At 46.2% G+C, this 12,249-nt stretch overlaps 2 protein-coding genes and 1 pseudogene across 2 annotated transcripts; 2 read left to right on the forward strand and 1 right to left on the reverse strand.

Moving 5' to 3' along the window:
* The first annotated feature begins 687 nt into the window (after positions 1 to 687).
* On the forward strand, positions 688 to 4,553 carry LOC124667355 (1,4-dihydroxy-2-naphthoyl-CoA synthase, peroxisomal-like). Its single transcript, XM_047204649.1, has 9 exons — positions 688 to 972; positions 1,088 to 1,210; positions 1,318 to 1,419; positions 1,590 to 1,628; positions 1,710 to 1,808; positions 3,430 to 3,477; positions 3,666 to 3,761; positions 3,908 to 4,030; positions 4,149 to 4,553. The coding sequence occupies exons 1-9, from the start codon at positions 718 to 720 to the stop codon at positions 4,263 to 4,265; spliced, it is 1,002 nt and encodes a 333-aa protein (XP_047060605.1). The 5' UTR covers positions 688 to 717; the 3' UTR covers positions 4,266 to 4,553.
* Positions 4,554 to 6,007: 1,454 nt separating this feature from the next.
* LOC124665577 (iron-sulfur cluster assembly protein 1) lies at positions 6,008 to 8,724 on the forward strand. Its single transcript, XM_047202975.1, has 3 exons — positions 6,008 to 6,444; positions 7,504 to 7,558; positions 8,278 to 8,724. The coding sequence occupies exons 1-3, from the start codon at positions 6,132 to 6,134 to the stop codon at positions 8,423 to 8,425; spliced, it is 516 nt and encodes a 171-aa protein (XP_047058931.1). The 5' UTR covers positions 6,008 to 6,131; the 3' UTR covers positions 8,426 to 8,724.
* Positions 8,725 to 8,991: 267 nt separating this feature from the next.
* Positions 8,992 to 11,338, reverse strand: LOC124665576 (annotated as a pseudogene).
* Between the last annotated feature and the right edge of the window lie 911 nt (positions 11,339 to 12,249).

The following is a 12,249-nucleotide window of genomic DNA, read 5'->3' on the forward strand; positions in this document are numbered from 1 at the left end:
CAAAAGTCAGATCGATGGGGAAGACCAGAAGAGAACTAGAGACGGATCAAAGAGAACCAGAAGAGAACTAGAGAAGGGTCGAAGGGGCCTAGTGGCAACGAGCTGGGGTCAGGCGGCGACCGCCTGCGGAGACCTTTTAAGACCCTTCGAGGAGCTCCTATTTGGAGGACTGGATGAGAGGGTGGAGGGCGGCGAGGATCTGGGCGTAGGCTACGGCGAGGAGCGGGGCGCTGGCCAGCGGTGGCGAACGGCGTGGCGGCGCGCCGCCATGCCCTGTCGAGGGAGATGAAGTGGAGGACTGGAGGTAAACTCTGTTTCGTTTTTTTTTTTTTTTTGCAGGACAGACGGGCCTGGCAGGCTCTGCGGAGGCTGTCCACGAGTCCGTGTAAGATAGGCGGCCCATCCGCCACGCCGTTTAGGCATTTTGACGAACACGGGCAAGCGGACTCCACGGACGTCTGTGTCCATCTGCATCCTGAGCTCTAAGTGTCAACCTTCTTTTCTTTCGGGAAAAAAAGGCGAGGCCCCTGGGGCTGAAAACGTCGGTAAACTTGGCCCAGTGAAAATGTTGTCATAGCAGGCCGGCCCCTTGCAAGGGAAAAAAAAAGATGATGCGGGCCCAATCGTCATCCCCGAAATCTGAGTCTCATCCGGAACTGACGAAGCAGACCCTCCGCGCGCGCCACGCCCACCCGCCTCTCGGTCTCGGCTCTCGGCATGGACGCGGCGGAGAGGAGGCTCGCTCGCGTCAACGCCCACCTGCTACCCTCCCTCCCTCTCCCACTCGCCTCCGTCCCTCTACTCGCGCCGTCCCCCTCTGCTGCTTCGTCGTCGCCCGCCGGAGACAGCTACCGGCGCGTCCACGGCGATGTCCCGTCGGAGCCCCCGGAGTGGCGCGCGGCGACGGACGAGGACGGGAAGGATTTCGTCGACATCCTCTACGAGAAGTCCGTTGGAGAGGGCATCGCCAAGGTGAAGCATTTCTTTGCTACCCACAACCTTGTCAAGTTTTTCGGTTTTTGGCAGACCACTATATCAGCAGATGTTCTTATATTTCATCATTAACTGATTGCATTTCCTGCTCAAGATCACAATCAACCGTCCTGATAGAAGAAACGCATTCAGACCACTGACTGTCAAAGAGCTGATGCGTGCGTTCAGCGACGCGAGAGATGATAGTTCAATTGGAGTTGTCATACTGACAGGGAAGGTAATGATTGCCCCTTCTAGCAGAGGAACAATGAAATTTATCCATTTTACAATCCTGATCAGGGTAGCCTGTGGACGGGGTCTTATTTTCATATTTTTGGTGCATAGGGATCGGAGGCATTCTGTAGCGGGGGCGACCAAGCCTTGAGGGGTTCTGATGGATATGTTGACTTTGATAGCTTTGGCCGGCTCAACGTTCTAGATCTTCAGGTCATACACAATCCTCTGAAATTTTGTACCATGACCTACTTGCTTGCAAATCAGACGAATTCTTTTGATGTTGCCTATTGGTGTATTAGTGTTTACCGACCAGTGTCACTTCTATATGAAATGATTGATATCTCTGAGCACACCAACTAAATCATTTCTCATTTCTCCAGGTACAAATTCGGCGCCTTCCAAAGCCAGTTATAGCTATGGTATGAGCATTGTCTTCTATCATCTCTTAGTCAATTTTCTTTTAGAACCCAACAAATTAGTCCTGTTCAACATGCTACCAGGTTGCTGGTTACGCAGTAGGTGGTGGACATGTTCTACACATGGTGTGTGATCTAACAATAGCAGCTGACAATGCCATATTTGGGCAGACCGGTCCAAAGGTGATTTTTATGGCCTATTTTGTTTATTGATGTGTTGTACGCAAAATTGTGATTGTTGATTTTAGATAGGAAGTTATATTGTTGTCACTTTTACATCTTGTATGAAAAAAAAATCTCCTGTGAAGTGTATATGCGTGGGACTTTACTTGCGCATTTTTGAAACATTATTTCCTTCACACATCATTAGCATGTGCAATGCCTTTGTATACACCCTTGATACCATGGATGCACTTGTACCGAGTTCTGGCAAAAGCTAGCATTAGGCCAAGATTATTTTCGATTCATGGTAGCATATCAGTAATCCAACCTTTTGCGATCTTTCTCGGAGTTCAACTTAAAGTGCGCCATCAAAATTGCCAGGGAAAGTCAATGTTATTGGAGGCGGAAACTCTAAATGGGGGCAAAGTGCTGAGTGGAACAATCCTATAGAGAGAGAAGGTGGATGCATGTAGGAATTTTCCACCTGATGCCGACGTCATCAACTATTAATATCTAAATCCAAAATTTTAGAATATACTGTCTCCTAAACAGTTAATTCGATAGTGGTCCATTTTCATCATTTGAATTTGTCTTGATGTGGGCTTCAAAACAAGATCCTATTTTATTATGTTTTAACTTGTTTTTTCGCCACTATCAACTACCATGTTATAAACTTATAATATGGTGCTACAATATAAGAAGTAAACTGTTACCACCCTCGGTGTGGAGTATTTGTAGTTTTGTACTTGTGGTGACAATGCAATGTTATGGAAGCCAGAGCATGAGTATTGATGTGTTACGAACAAATAAGAAATAGTATCAATCATCAAAGTACTATCACGCAAGTCTTACATGGATGGCAAGCGGCGTTCGATAACCTGGTAACAAAGTGGCTATAGCATGTCTATAACCTGGTCAATATAAAAAAAATGTCCATAATCTGGTAAAAGTCGATTATAAGCTGACCGCTACTGAGAGGAAAAAGTTGTCGAAACATATCAAATGGGATCTTGTTTCCGAGCACTCGTCGCAACGAAACCAACGATAAAAAATGAATCATCAATCGGGTACACAGTTTGAGAGATAAAAGATCTGAAACTTAGAAATTGAAGGGAATCGATGCCATTCAATGCAGAGGCCGGGGGTCTATCCTTTTCTAAAAACATCTTGGTGTCATATTTTGTAAATGTCTTGCTTTTGTGTACAGAGAAGTGCATGCATGAGTATTTTTAGATAGAACCGCCGCAACCTAAGGCAACATTGGGCACATGTGTAGTTTAGTTGCCCCTTCCAGGTGTTATGTGTGGCAGCTTTTTTTGTATGATTTCCTCTATCCAAATGTGATTATGTGTTTGCTTTTTTCCACGAGATTCATTACTTCAATTGGGAACACTACAAACGCTGATACGTTAATATAAGTGCAGTATATATTTTTGAGAAAACGCAAAGGACCTTTGCATTTCATTTCATTGAAAAGGAAGAGTTTGGGTTACATCCTCCTAGGAGGGAGTTCACATGAATATAAGTGCAGTCTATTGGTTGCTGCTTTTTCTCTTGTGTCTGAATCTTCTTCCTTATAAAACCCTACCAGGTTACCACACATAGCTTACTTTACCTTTTATGTCTGTGATTTCTATCACAGGTTGGAAGCTTTGATGCTGGCTATGGCTCTTCCATTATGTCTCGGCTGGTAAGCTACCATACGACTCTGTTGGCTTCATGCTTAATCGGTGATCTAATGAGATGCACCTTCTACAACATAAAGTAAATGTGCCCAACGATTAGATCTTTCGTGCGAACTCCCAAGGCAACGCTGATCAGATCATATTGAGAAAATATTCGCAGTTTTATCTTCTCATTCTATCTATTGCCTGACAGGTCGGACCAAAGAAAGCTCGTGAGATGTGGTTTCTATCACGGTTCTACGCTGCTGATGAAGCAGAGAGAATGGGACTTGTCAATGTAGTCGTTCCAGTGAGTGCCTGAAAGTTATTGGTTAGAAAAACGAAAACTGCTTATTAGCCGTCGTTAGCTATTTTCGCCTTAGAATGCAGAGCGTGATGTGCCCCACCTAAGGTGCTTATGCGACCATGTACTTTCTATATCCTTTGCATTTGCAGCTTGTTGATCTGGAGCGCGAAACTGTGAAATGGTGCCGACAAATCTTAAGGAACAGCCCCACAGCTATTCGAGTGCTGAAATCTGCGCTCAATGCAGTTGATGATGGTCATGCTGGTCTTCAGGTATTAGTTTGGCTGATGTTAAGAAACTCGAACATTACCATGTTGCTTCTCCTTTGTAACCCTCAGAGTGATGTTTATGTCCATGTAAGTACAATTGTAACGGGCATTTGTGCCACAGGAGCTTGGCGGGAATGCAACACTGATCTTCTATGGGACTGAAGAGGCCAAAGAAGGGAAGAATGCGTACATGGAACGACGACGTCCTGATTTCTCGAAGTTCCCACGGAAACCTTGATTTACACTTGATGATTTCATCATCTCGTAAGTTGTAAGAAATCTTGTTGGATGACTTCCTCTCATGAACTCATTGGCAGAAGTAACCCAAATATTTTCTCATACTCGGTGGATAGTGTAGAACTGTATATCATTGTTTTTTACGATACGCAAGTCTGTTGACAGTTTGCTGCCAGAAATGCAGTTTGTGTGCACGAAAGGAAATGCAGTAGCATGTGTGAATATCCTTGCAGTACGATATATTTTTATTGAAAATAAAGTACCTTTGGGTCACATCAGCTTGAGGAAATCAGATTGGAACAGGCATTGACTCTGCACAACAAGCTTTTGTCTGTTTTCTCCGTGGTTTCTTGTCTTTCGCTGGTCTACCTTCTGTTTAGTAGGTGGTTTTTAACCGTGTCACATATTGAGTGTCGCTTGTTTGGAGAAGTACCCACCCTCCAACGGGACGACACAAACGGAAAATGCGTCTGGTCCTGCTCCAGCGGGGCGACGCATAGTGACCGGGCCGTCCGCAACGACGCAAACCTGGTCCAAATATGCGTCTCGGATGCGTCTCTGCGGACGCTGCGCGGACGGGACCACCTAGCAGTGACCTAGGCTCGATGTGTTTTCTCAGACGCGCCAGTACTGGCGCCGAGACGTCGCTTCAGCAGTCTGCGGCCACGTTAATGGTGATGCCTCGCGTGGCGCGCGGTCGTCGCCTACCTCTGTGCACGAAGTAATTGCGATGCCACGCGTGCCGTGGCCGTCGCCTGCCTCCGGTCTATATAAACAGGGACGCGGGCATCTCATCTCCTCCCACACAAAATCCTAGCCGCCGCATAACCTCCACCTTTGCCATGAGCAGCGCCTGTCGCGGCCAGGCTACGACGCCTCCACCTCCGACTCACCTCCCCCGGTCTCGAGCTCCGACGAGGAGTTGGAGGACGACGACAGCACCGACGACCTCCTAGACCCGGTCAATGACGCGAAGTTCCTGGCTGACGCGGAGAAGGAAGCAGAGGAGGAGCGGGCAGCCCACGCGGCGTTCGACGCCGAGATGGAACGACGTAGGGAGGCGGCCGCCGCAGAGGACGACTCCTCCGACATCTCATGGTCATCTGATGACCCTGATGCGCCTACCCTGGAGGAGAAGGCGGTGGAACCGAGGGCGTTAGTCGACTCCTTCGAGATGCTCAAGAAGGCCGAGGATGCCGTGAACGAGACGATGCGGCGATGCCTGCTAGAGGACGCGACGGCGCACCGAGTTCTAGTGGCCGCACGGCTGGCGGCGGAGAAGCAAAGGGCGTTAGCCGACTAGGCTTGTACCAACTGTAGTTTGTAGTACATTATGATTTTTAAATATTATTGGAAAACAAAAAATAGATCGTCTCGTTGGGAGCACAACCAGACATAAATGGACCCACGGTCAAATATATTCGCGGGGCGATACAAACGAACGCCCGTGATTACTTGCGTTCGATGTGGGTCGCCTCGTTGGAGATGCCATGATGGATAGTCTTCAGGCCCATTTCGAAACCATGGCCCAGCCTGCCTGATGTTTATCCTTCGCGGCCTGCGCTACTCAGCGGCGCGAGCGGATCTCCTATACACGTCTCAAAACCGCAACCGCCAGGTCTCCTCCACAAACAGCACGCCACGTCTACAATTCACACCGACACCGCGCCAGGTTAGCCCTACCCCTACCCGTTCGCCGAGCACCGGATCCCCACCTCTTCCGCGGCCGCAACCACAAGTCCACAACCACAATTCGCCTCCTCCACCACCACCCCCAACCAGGTTAAACAAATCCATCCACCCACAGCCGGAGATCGCCCGCCAGAAGAATCCAGACGAGCCAAGCAAACCTCCGAGATTGTTGGCGATGCTGCGCACGGGAGGAAGCCGGCTCGCGGCTCCGGCGCTCCGGCGGCTCCTCGGCGAGAGGGCCCAGCCGGGGCTGGCGGCGGGGGGCGCCAGGGCGTACCACGAGCGCGTGGTCGACCACTACAACAACCCGCGCAACGTCGGCTCCTTCGACAAGGACGACCCCAACGTCGGCACCGGCCTCGTCGGCGCGCCCGCCTGCGGCGACGTCATGAAGCTGCAGATCCGGGTCGACGAGGGCACCGGCAAGATCGTCGACGCCTGCTTCAAGACCTTCGGATGCGGCTCCGCCATCGCCTCGTCATCCGTCGGTGAGCCTTTTCCCCAAACCCCGCTCCCCCCTCCCGTTTCCTCACCTTATTTTTCCCCAAACCGCCCGCCGTGCATATTCGTTGCGTACTTAGAGGTTCCTGTGAATTGAATCGCTAAAACAAAATCGATGATGCAGGATGAGCATTTATTTGCTAATTATTCTGGAATCTCGACTTATTAGATGATAGGATGTTGTAAAGACAATTCTGACTCTGAAACATGACACATGAGATGACTACTAGTGGATGCCTAAGCTGATTACACTAGAAGGAAAATAGCGGATGTAGTGCCAATGCTCATCTACGGTGGTCTAATCGATTGGATAATGCCTCTTTTGGGGGTCTACCCTTTGCTGCTGCGTTTATTGAATTGACCTGAGGCATTTAATTTGATTAGATTGACGTTTGCTGTAATCATGCCTTCAATTTGGGTTGGGGAGCTATTCATATAAGCTAGTACTCCATCCGGTCGTTTTTAATCGACGCCGGGTTGTTTATGGGCATGCATATTGATTAGTGTGTGCGTGTCTCGATTATTACTGACCGGAGGTAGTATATGATAGGGAGTTCATGCATGGATTACAGTTCCTCTTAACAATTTCAGTAGTCTAGGGTTAAACGTTTCATTTATCTGGCTTCTGGATACTATTGTATTGACGGTATAAGTGTTCTTTTATTTTCATCTATTTGCCTACTTGGTTTCTGATTGCTCTTGGCATGTGTAGGAAATTTTATCACTAGAAAATCATGGCTCGTAGTTTGTTCTCAGATTCTGCAACCAACAGTTACTTGTCCAAATTAGAAACTACTGTTCTCTAATGCTGAGCATACACCTTTGAAAGGTCCGTTTGTTATTGTGAGACTGCTGATTTCTTGTAGACCATTCTCAAGAATGAAATGCCTCCACACTATTGCTGATATAGTTGGTAGTCTGACAATTTGGTAGAGCCAGTTTGTGTTCATTTTTCCGATGTATAGTGCTTCTATTTCCCTGCAAAATGTGTATTAGCAAATCTTCAGCCATAAAGTAAATTCTTGATCCTACCATTGTCCTTGCAGCTACTGAATGGGTCAAGGGAAAGCAAATGGAGGAAGTAGTGACTATCAAGAACACGTAAGGCTCTCCTTGTTATTCTTTATCTTCTTTTCAGTTACAATATTTTGACTGTTGTTTTTGTCTTATCTGAACATTGTTTGTCATTTCATTGAAAAATGTCCTGACACATAGTTTCCTTTGCAAAAGGTACTCCTGTATCAGAATGTGTGTACCAGTATTACGATGTGTGAGTTTGCAACTTTGCATTAGCCTATACTCCATTCACTATTGACTATCTTCTGATGAGCGACTAGAATTATGAAACAAAATATTTTAGAATGAACTTGCTTGACTTACATCTGCTTACTAATGTTTCATTACGTTTTCTTCAAAGTCACCAAGAACATGGTCTTCTGAAGTTGCTAAAAACATCCAGCTTAATATTAATAATTTATTCGAGTGTGGTCTGTTGCCTCATATTGTTTAATGAGATTGTTAAGGTGAAGGGTACAATCAAGCCTTTTTGTTCAGCTGCTTGATATGGCTGTTATCTCTGGCATTGTTTGGCTGTTTATATTTGCAAATGAGCATGTTTACTAGTCACATCAGAGAAAGCTGTTGCTCATGGTCTTAGTTTATGTGCTTTTGTTTGTTACAGAATCAACTCATTTCCATGTTTTTGCTATAGCTGCAATGCAGCCATTGATCACTCGGTGTCTCCAAGTATGCTGTTTAATCCTATTGATCAAATCAAGTTATGTAAAACAATAACAAGCTCCAATGTTCTGTGTTTTCAGTGAGATTGCAAAGCACTTGTCACTTCCACCAGTAAAGCTCCACTGCAGTATGCTTGCTGAAGATGCAATTAAAGCTGCCGTGAAAGATTATGAAGCAAAGAAGGCGAAGCTGGGAGATGGCCCTGCAGAGAAGGCTGCTGAAGCATGAACATGAAGTTCCTGTCATGAAGGGTATTGACCATCTGCCATGCATCTGCTCCTAGTGATGATATATGCTTCTGTTATCTGATGATGGGAAATAGTGTGTAATTTTCACAAACTACGGTGATGTAGCATGTATCGTAAGGATGAACACGAACAGCTTGGAATAAATGTGCGGTCATGTTAGGAAGTTGTGCGTGCATAGCAGCCGAAAAATTGTGCATGTATAGCAGATGCTTGGAAGTCTTGTACGTAGTAATACTTGCTGATGTAAGATGCAAATCTACTGTTTGATTTTTATTTCTTTGTGATGCTGTTAGGGTTTTGTAGCTGCTTTGCAATGCTTCTGTGTTGGAACGTTCTAGTGGCGTGGCATCAGCTAGGCTGTGAACTCTAACGTTGGCTAAGAACATGGTGCAGTCTGGTGAAGTCGCAGATAAGCCGTGGACTGCAGAGTGAACACTAGAGCTTGCTGCCAGTTTGTTTCTGATGGGCAATTTGTTTGCCAAGTTTTCTCTGGCCAAATATTATCTCACGGGCTGATGCGTACAGGTACAGACGCATGCCAAAGTGAGGCAAAGTGCGACTCTCCATTGTGCTATCCTTGCGGATGGGTTACATCAAGGGTGCCAACAGCATGACCCGTTTACATATTTGAAAGCAAAACTACAAATTTAGAAGTACAAAGTGGAGGTAAAGTAACTTTCATTGGCTCAATAGATTGAAATAACGGATAGGAACAAAATACTCTAGAAATACGACACATTATTTTCAGTCAACTTCCGAGGTTTAGTTCCAAACATAGATATCTGCATCTGGAGTGTCCGTGTCCTCCAACTACCCAACTTCACATGCCATGTCGAAGGTAAAAAATGATGTACTCACATTGCTCTGCACAAACATGAGATAAATCATATCAAAATGAGAATCTAGAACGTTTGTTTCTGTAATATAAGTACAATCATATAAACAAATCATCATGATAGATAAGAAATCAGGCAGTTGATAAAGGAGCTGAATGACTAGAGCCATCGACATGCATATAGTAATGAGGTTCCTGTCATGTGCAAGCTCTGAGTGTTGCTCTTTCCTAACAATATTGTTGGACAAATAGCGTCAAGATTTAGTGATGAGAATGTGGGAAGAATTGATCATCTACAACTTCACATTCGTTAAGCTACTACATTTAACCACACATGCCCATTTTGGGGATTGTGTGATATGATAATATAAACAGAAACAACAGTTGGTTACACATTGCTGAGCTGACTGCAAAGGAACCAGACTCTCATATTTGCATAGATGTCAAATTCTCAATCGTTCATTTATTGTACATTACACATCGATGCACGGAAGGTGTAGAGATGCCTTGGTGGAAATACAAAATTAATTACGTTCATTGTTTGAACAAAAAACAGGAAGATGTTTTTCAGAACAACAGTAAAATCAAGGGTAAATCAACTGATAACAATTTGTTCTGATCAGTGGCATGCTTAAAAACACAGCCCACTTCACCCTGGTAATGACTTACTGACTAGACATAATGAGCCAAGACGAGGTTGGTCTTATGGTCAGGATAGCTCAGTTGGTAGAGCAGAGGATTGAAAATCCTCGTGTCACCAATTTCTTTTTTCTCTGTTTATTTCATTTATCGTAGACTTATGGAAATCTAGTATCAATGGACCCAGGCTCGTGCCGATCATAGGTATTCACTTCTGATCAAATTGGATTGGATGAATCAGTGCAAAAACTTAGTTTGACTCAGCTTGCGCCTACGCATTCGCTTCATTTTAGTGTTCCATGCAAAGCAAAGCAAGACCTAGATGAGGCAGGGAAATTCTTTGAAAGACCCTGGAGAGATAATGTCATATAGCATTGCTGAATAATCTAACACAATATCATGTAGCAATGTTGAACAAAGTAAAGTAACAATTGACAGTGATTGTCTGAATTGAGCTTGAGTAAGTACATTGTCATGTATGAACTACTTCTGACTCTTCTGTTTGTAGGGAGATATTTCAGATAAACTCTAAAACCGGCTACGCAATCTCTACAAGCATGACAGTACCATATCTGAACACAATAGTGCCAATCAGGAATGTAGAGCATGCAGTATCCAATATCGATGGAATGTAGAGCATGCAGTCTCCAATATCGATGATACAAGACAGAGTACAAACCACAAACATGAGCTAATTTCATATGAAAAAGCAATCCACTGCAATTACAAGAGGAATACAAGAGATTTTGATGAAAATTACAAGGTGGTGAAAAAAAAGGAGCCTAGTATACCTACTCTCACGCGATTGTCACCTTGGCGCCGACCCCCTCGAGCTGCTTCTTGGCCTCCTCGGCCTCCTCCTTGCTGACGGCCTCCTTGAGCTTCTTGGGGAGCCCCTCGATAAGGTCCTTGGCCTCCTTCAGAGCCAGGCTGGTGAGCGCGCGCACAATCTTGATGGTCGCGATACGCGCGCTGCTGGGCACCTCTTCGATGACGACATCGAACTCCGTCTTCTCGACCGGGGCCTCCTCTGCCACCGCAGCCGCGGGAGCCGCCACGGCGGCAGCGGGCGCGAAGGATGCGGCGGAGACGCCGAGACGTTCCTGGAGGTGGTCTACAAGGTTGCGCGCCTCCTCAAGAGTGAGCCCGGCAATGGCATCGCCGAGCTCAAGGACCTTCGGGGACTCCGTGGCGGTGGAGGCGACGGCGACGGCGCGGCGGCGGCGGTTGGCCATGGGGAGGGTCCTGGGGACCGAGGCCGAGGGGGATGGCGAGGTGGAGGGAGCGAGAGGATGGAGAAGGCGGAGGAGAAGGTGGTGGATGCCATTGGGAGCTCTGGAGGCTTGGCTTCGGGAGTGAGCGGGAGGAGGGAGGAGGAAGCGCGAGCAATGGAGGGGATAAGATGAGGCGAGGGGATAGATAGACGGTGCCATCTATATATCATCGTCCGTGACTCGTGAGTGGCTAATACATACCCGTGCTTCTACTTAGCAATCGTAACACTGATAAGCAAAGCCAATGAGATTGTTGTTTATTTTCTCTATAACTTTCAGGGGAATTTTTCTGTAATGTTTTGGATGCCTTAGCGCAGGTATAATGTTCGAAAATGCGTGTCTTCCCTTAGTAGCTCACCACATCATGTATATGTCATGCAATACGATTATCTCTTGCTGCTATCCTTAGCAATTTATAAGAATTAGTAAAAAAATTGTAGATTTCTTTAGAGTTTCATTACTACAAAATCATGTGTTCGAAAAAGAGTAAACAAATGTGAAAACTAACAGACAAACCACGAGAAAACATGTGTTCCAAAAAAACTTTACATAAAACTATTTTCAGATTTTTTTTTGTACTTGCCGAAGCCAATGAACTTCGGACGCGGGAGAAATCTCTGTCAGCTAACCTGCCCTGACGCGGTGCCGCCGTCAAGTGGCGCCATTCCTTCCTGAAGGGTCTCGTGGGAATCCCTTATCCACTGTACTCTTCGTGACAGGGGAAACTCTAGGACCGATCTGGTCCGGGCAGCAACGCCGTGTTGACGATGCTTCCTTTCTTGAAGCGGCTGCTTGGCACGTGGTGCTTTGGGGTGCTTGGAGCGTGGGGGGTCATAGACGGAGGGCGCAACGGTTGCAGGTCATCTTCGTTTCTTCTACGCCATTACCTTCAATTCTTTTCTTTTTGGGCATGTTGTTTCTGCTGCCCCAACATATTCCTTTGTTTCGAACTGTTGTATCGGTGTGGTTGCTATATTAATATAGCGGAGCGAAAGCCTATTTCGAGGAAAGTCAGTGAACTTAAAAAAAAAAAACGCCACCTACATGTGCGTTGGA

The sequence above is a fragment of the Lolium rigidum genome, chromosome 6 (genome assembly GCF_022539505.1).
Source record: "Lolium rigidum isolate FL_2022 chromosome 6, APGP_CSIRO_Lrig_0.1, whole genome shotgun sequence".
NCBI classification, from domain to species: Eukaryota; Viridiplantae; Streptophyta; class Magnoliopsida; order Poales; family Poaceae; genus Lolium; species Lolium rigidum.

Excerpts from the sequence above, each read along its gene's own strand:
- LOC124667355 (XM_047204649.1), top strand. The coding sequence starts at position 718 with ATGGACGCGGCGGAGAGGAGGCTCGCTCGCGTCAACGCCCACCTGCTA. Across the intron at positions 1,420-1,589 it reads TCAACGTTCTAGATCTTCAG|GTACAAATTCGGCGCCTTCC; the intron begins GTCATACACAAT and ends TCATTTCTCCAG. Across the intron at positions 3,762-3,907 it reads TTGTCAATGTAGTCGTTCCA|CTTGTTGATCTGGAGCGCGA; the intron begins GTGAGTGCCTGA and ends TTGCATTTGCAG.
- LOC124665577 (XM_047202975.1), top strand. The coding sequence starts at position 6,132 with ATGCTGCGCACGGGAGGAAGCCGGCTCGCGGCTCCGGCGCTCCGGCGG. Across the intron at positions 6,445-7,503 it reads CATCGCCTCGTCATCCGTCG|CTACTGAATGGGTCAAGGGA; the intron begins GTGAGCCTTTTC and ends TTGTCCTTGCAG. Across the intron at positions 7,559-8,277 it reads GTAGTGACTATCAAGAACAC|TGAGATTGCAAAGCACTTGT; the intron begins GTAAGGCTCTCC and ends CTGTGTTTTCAG.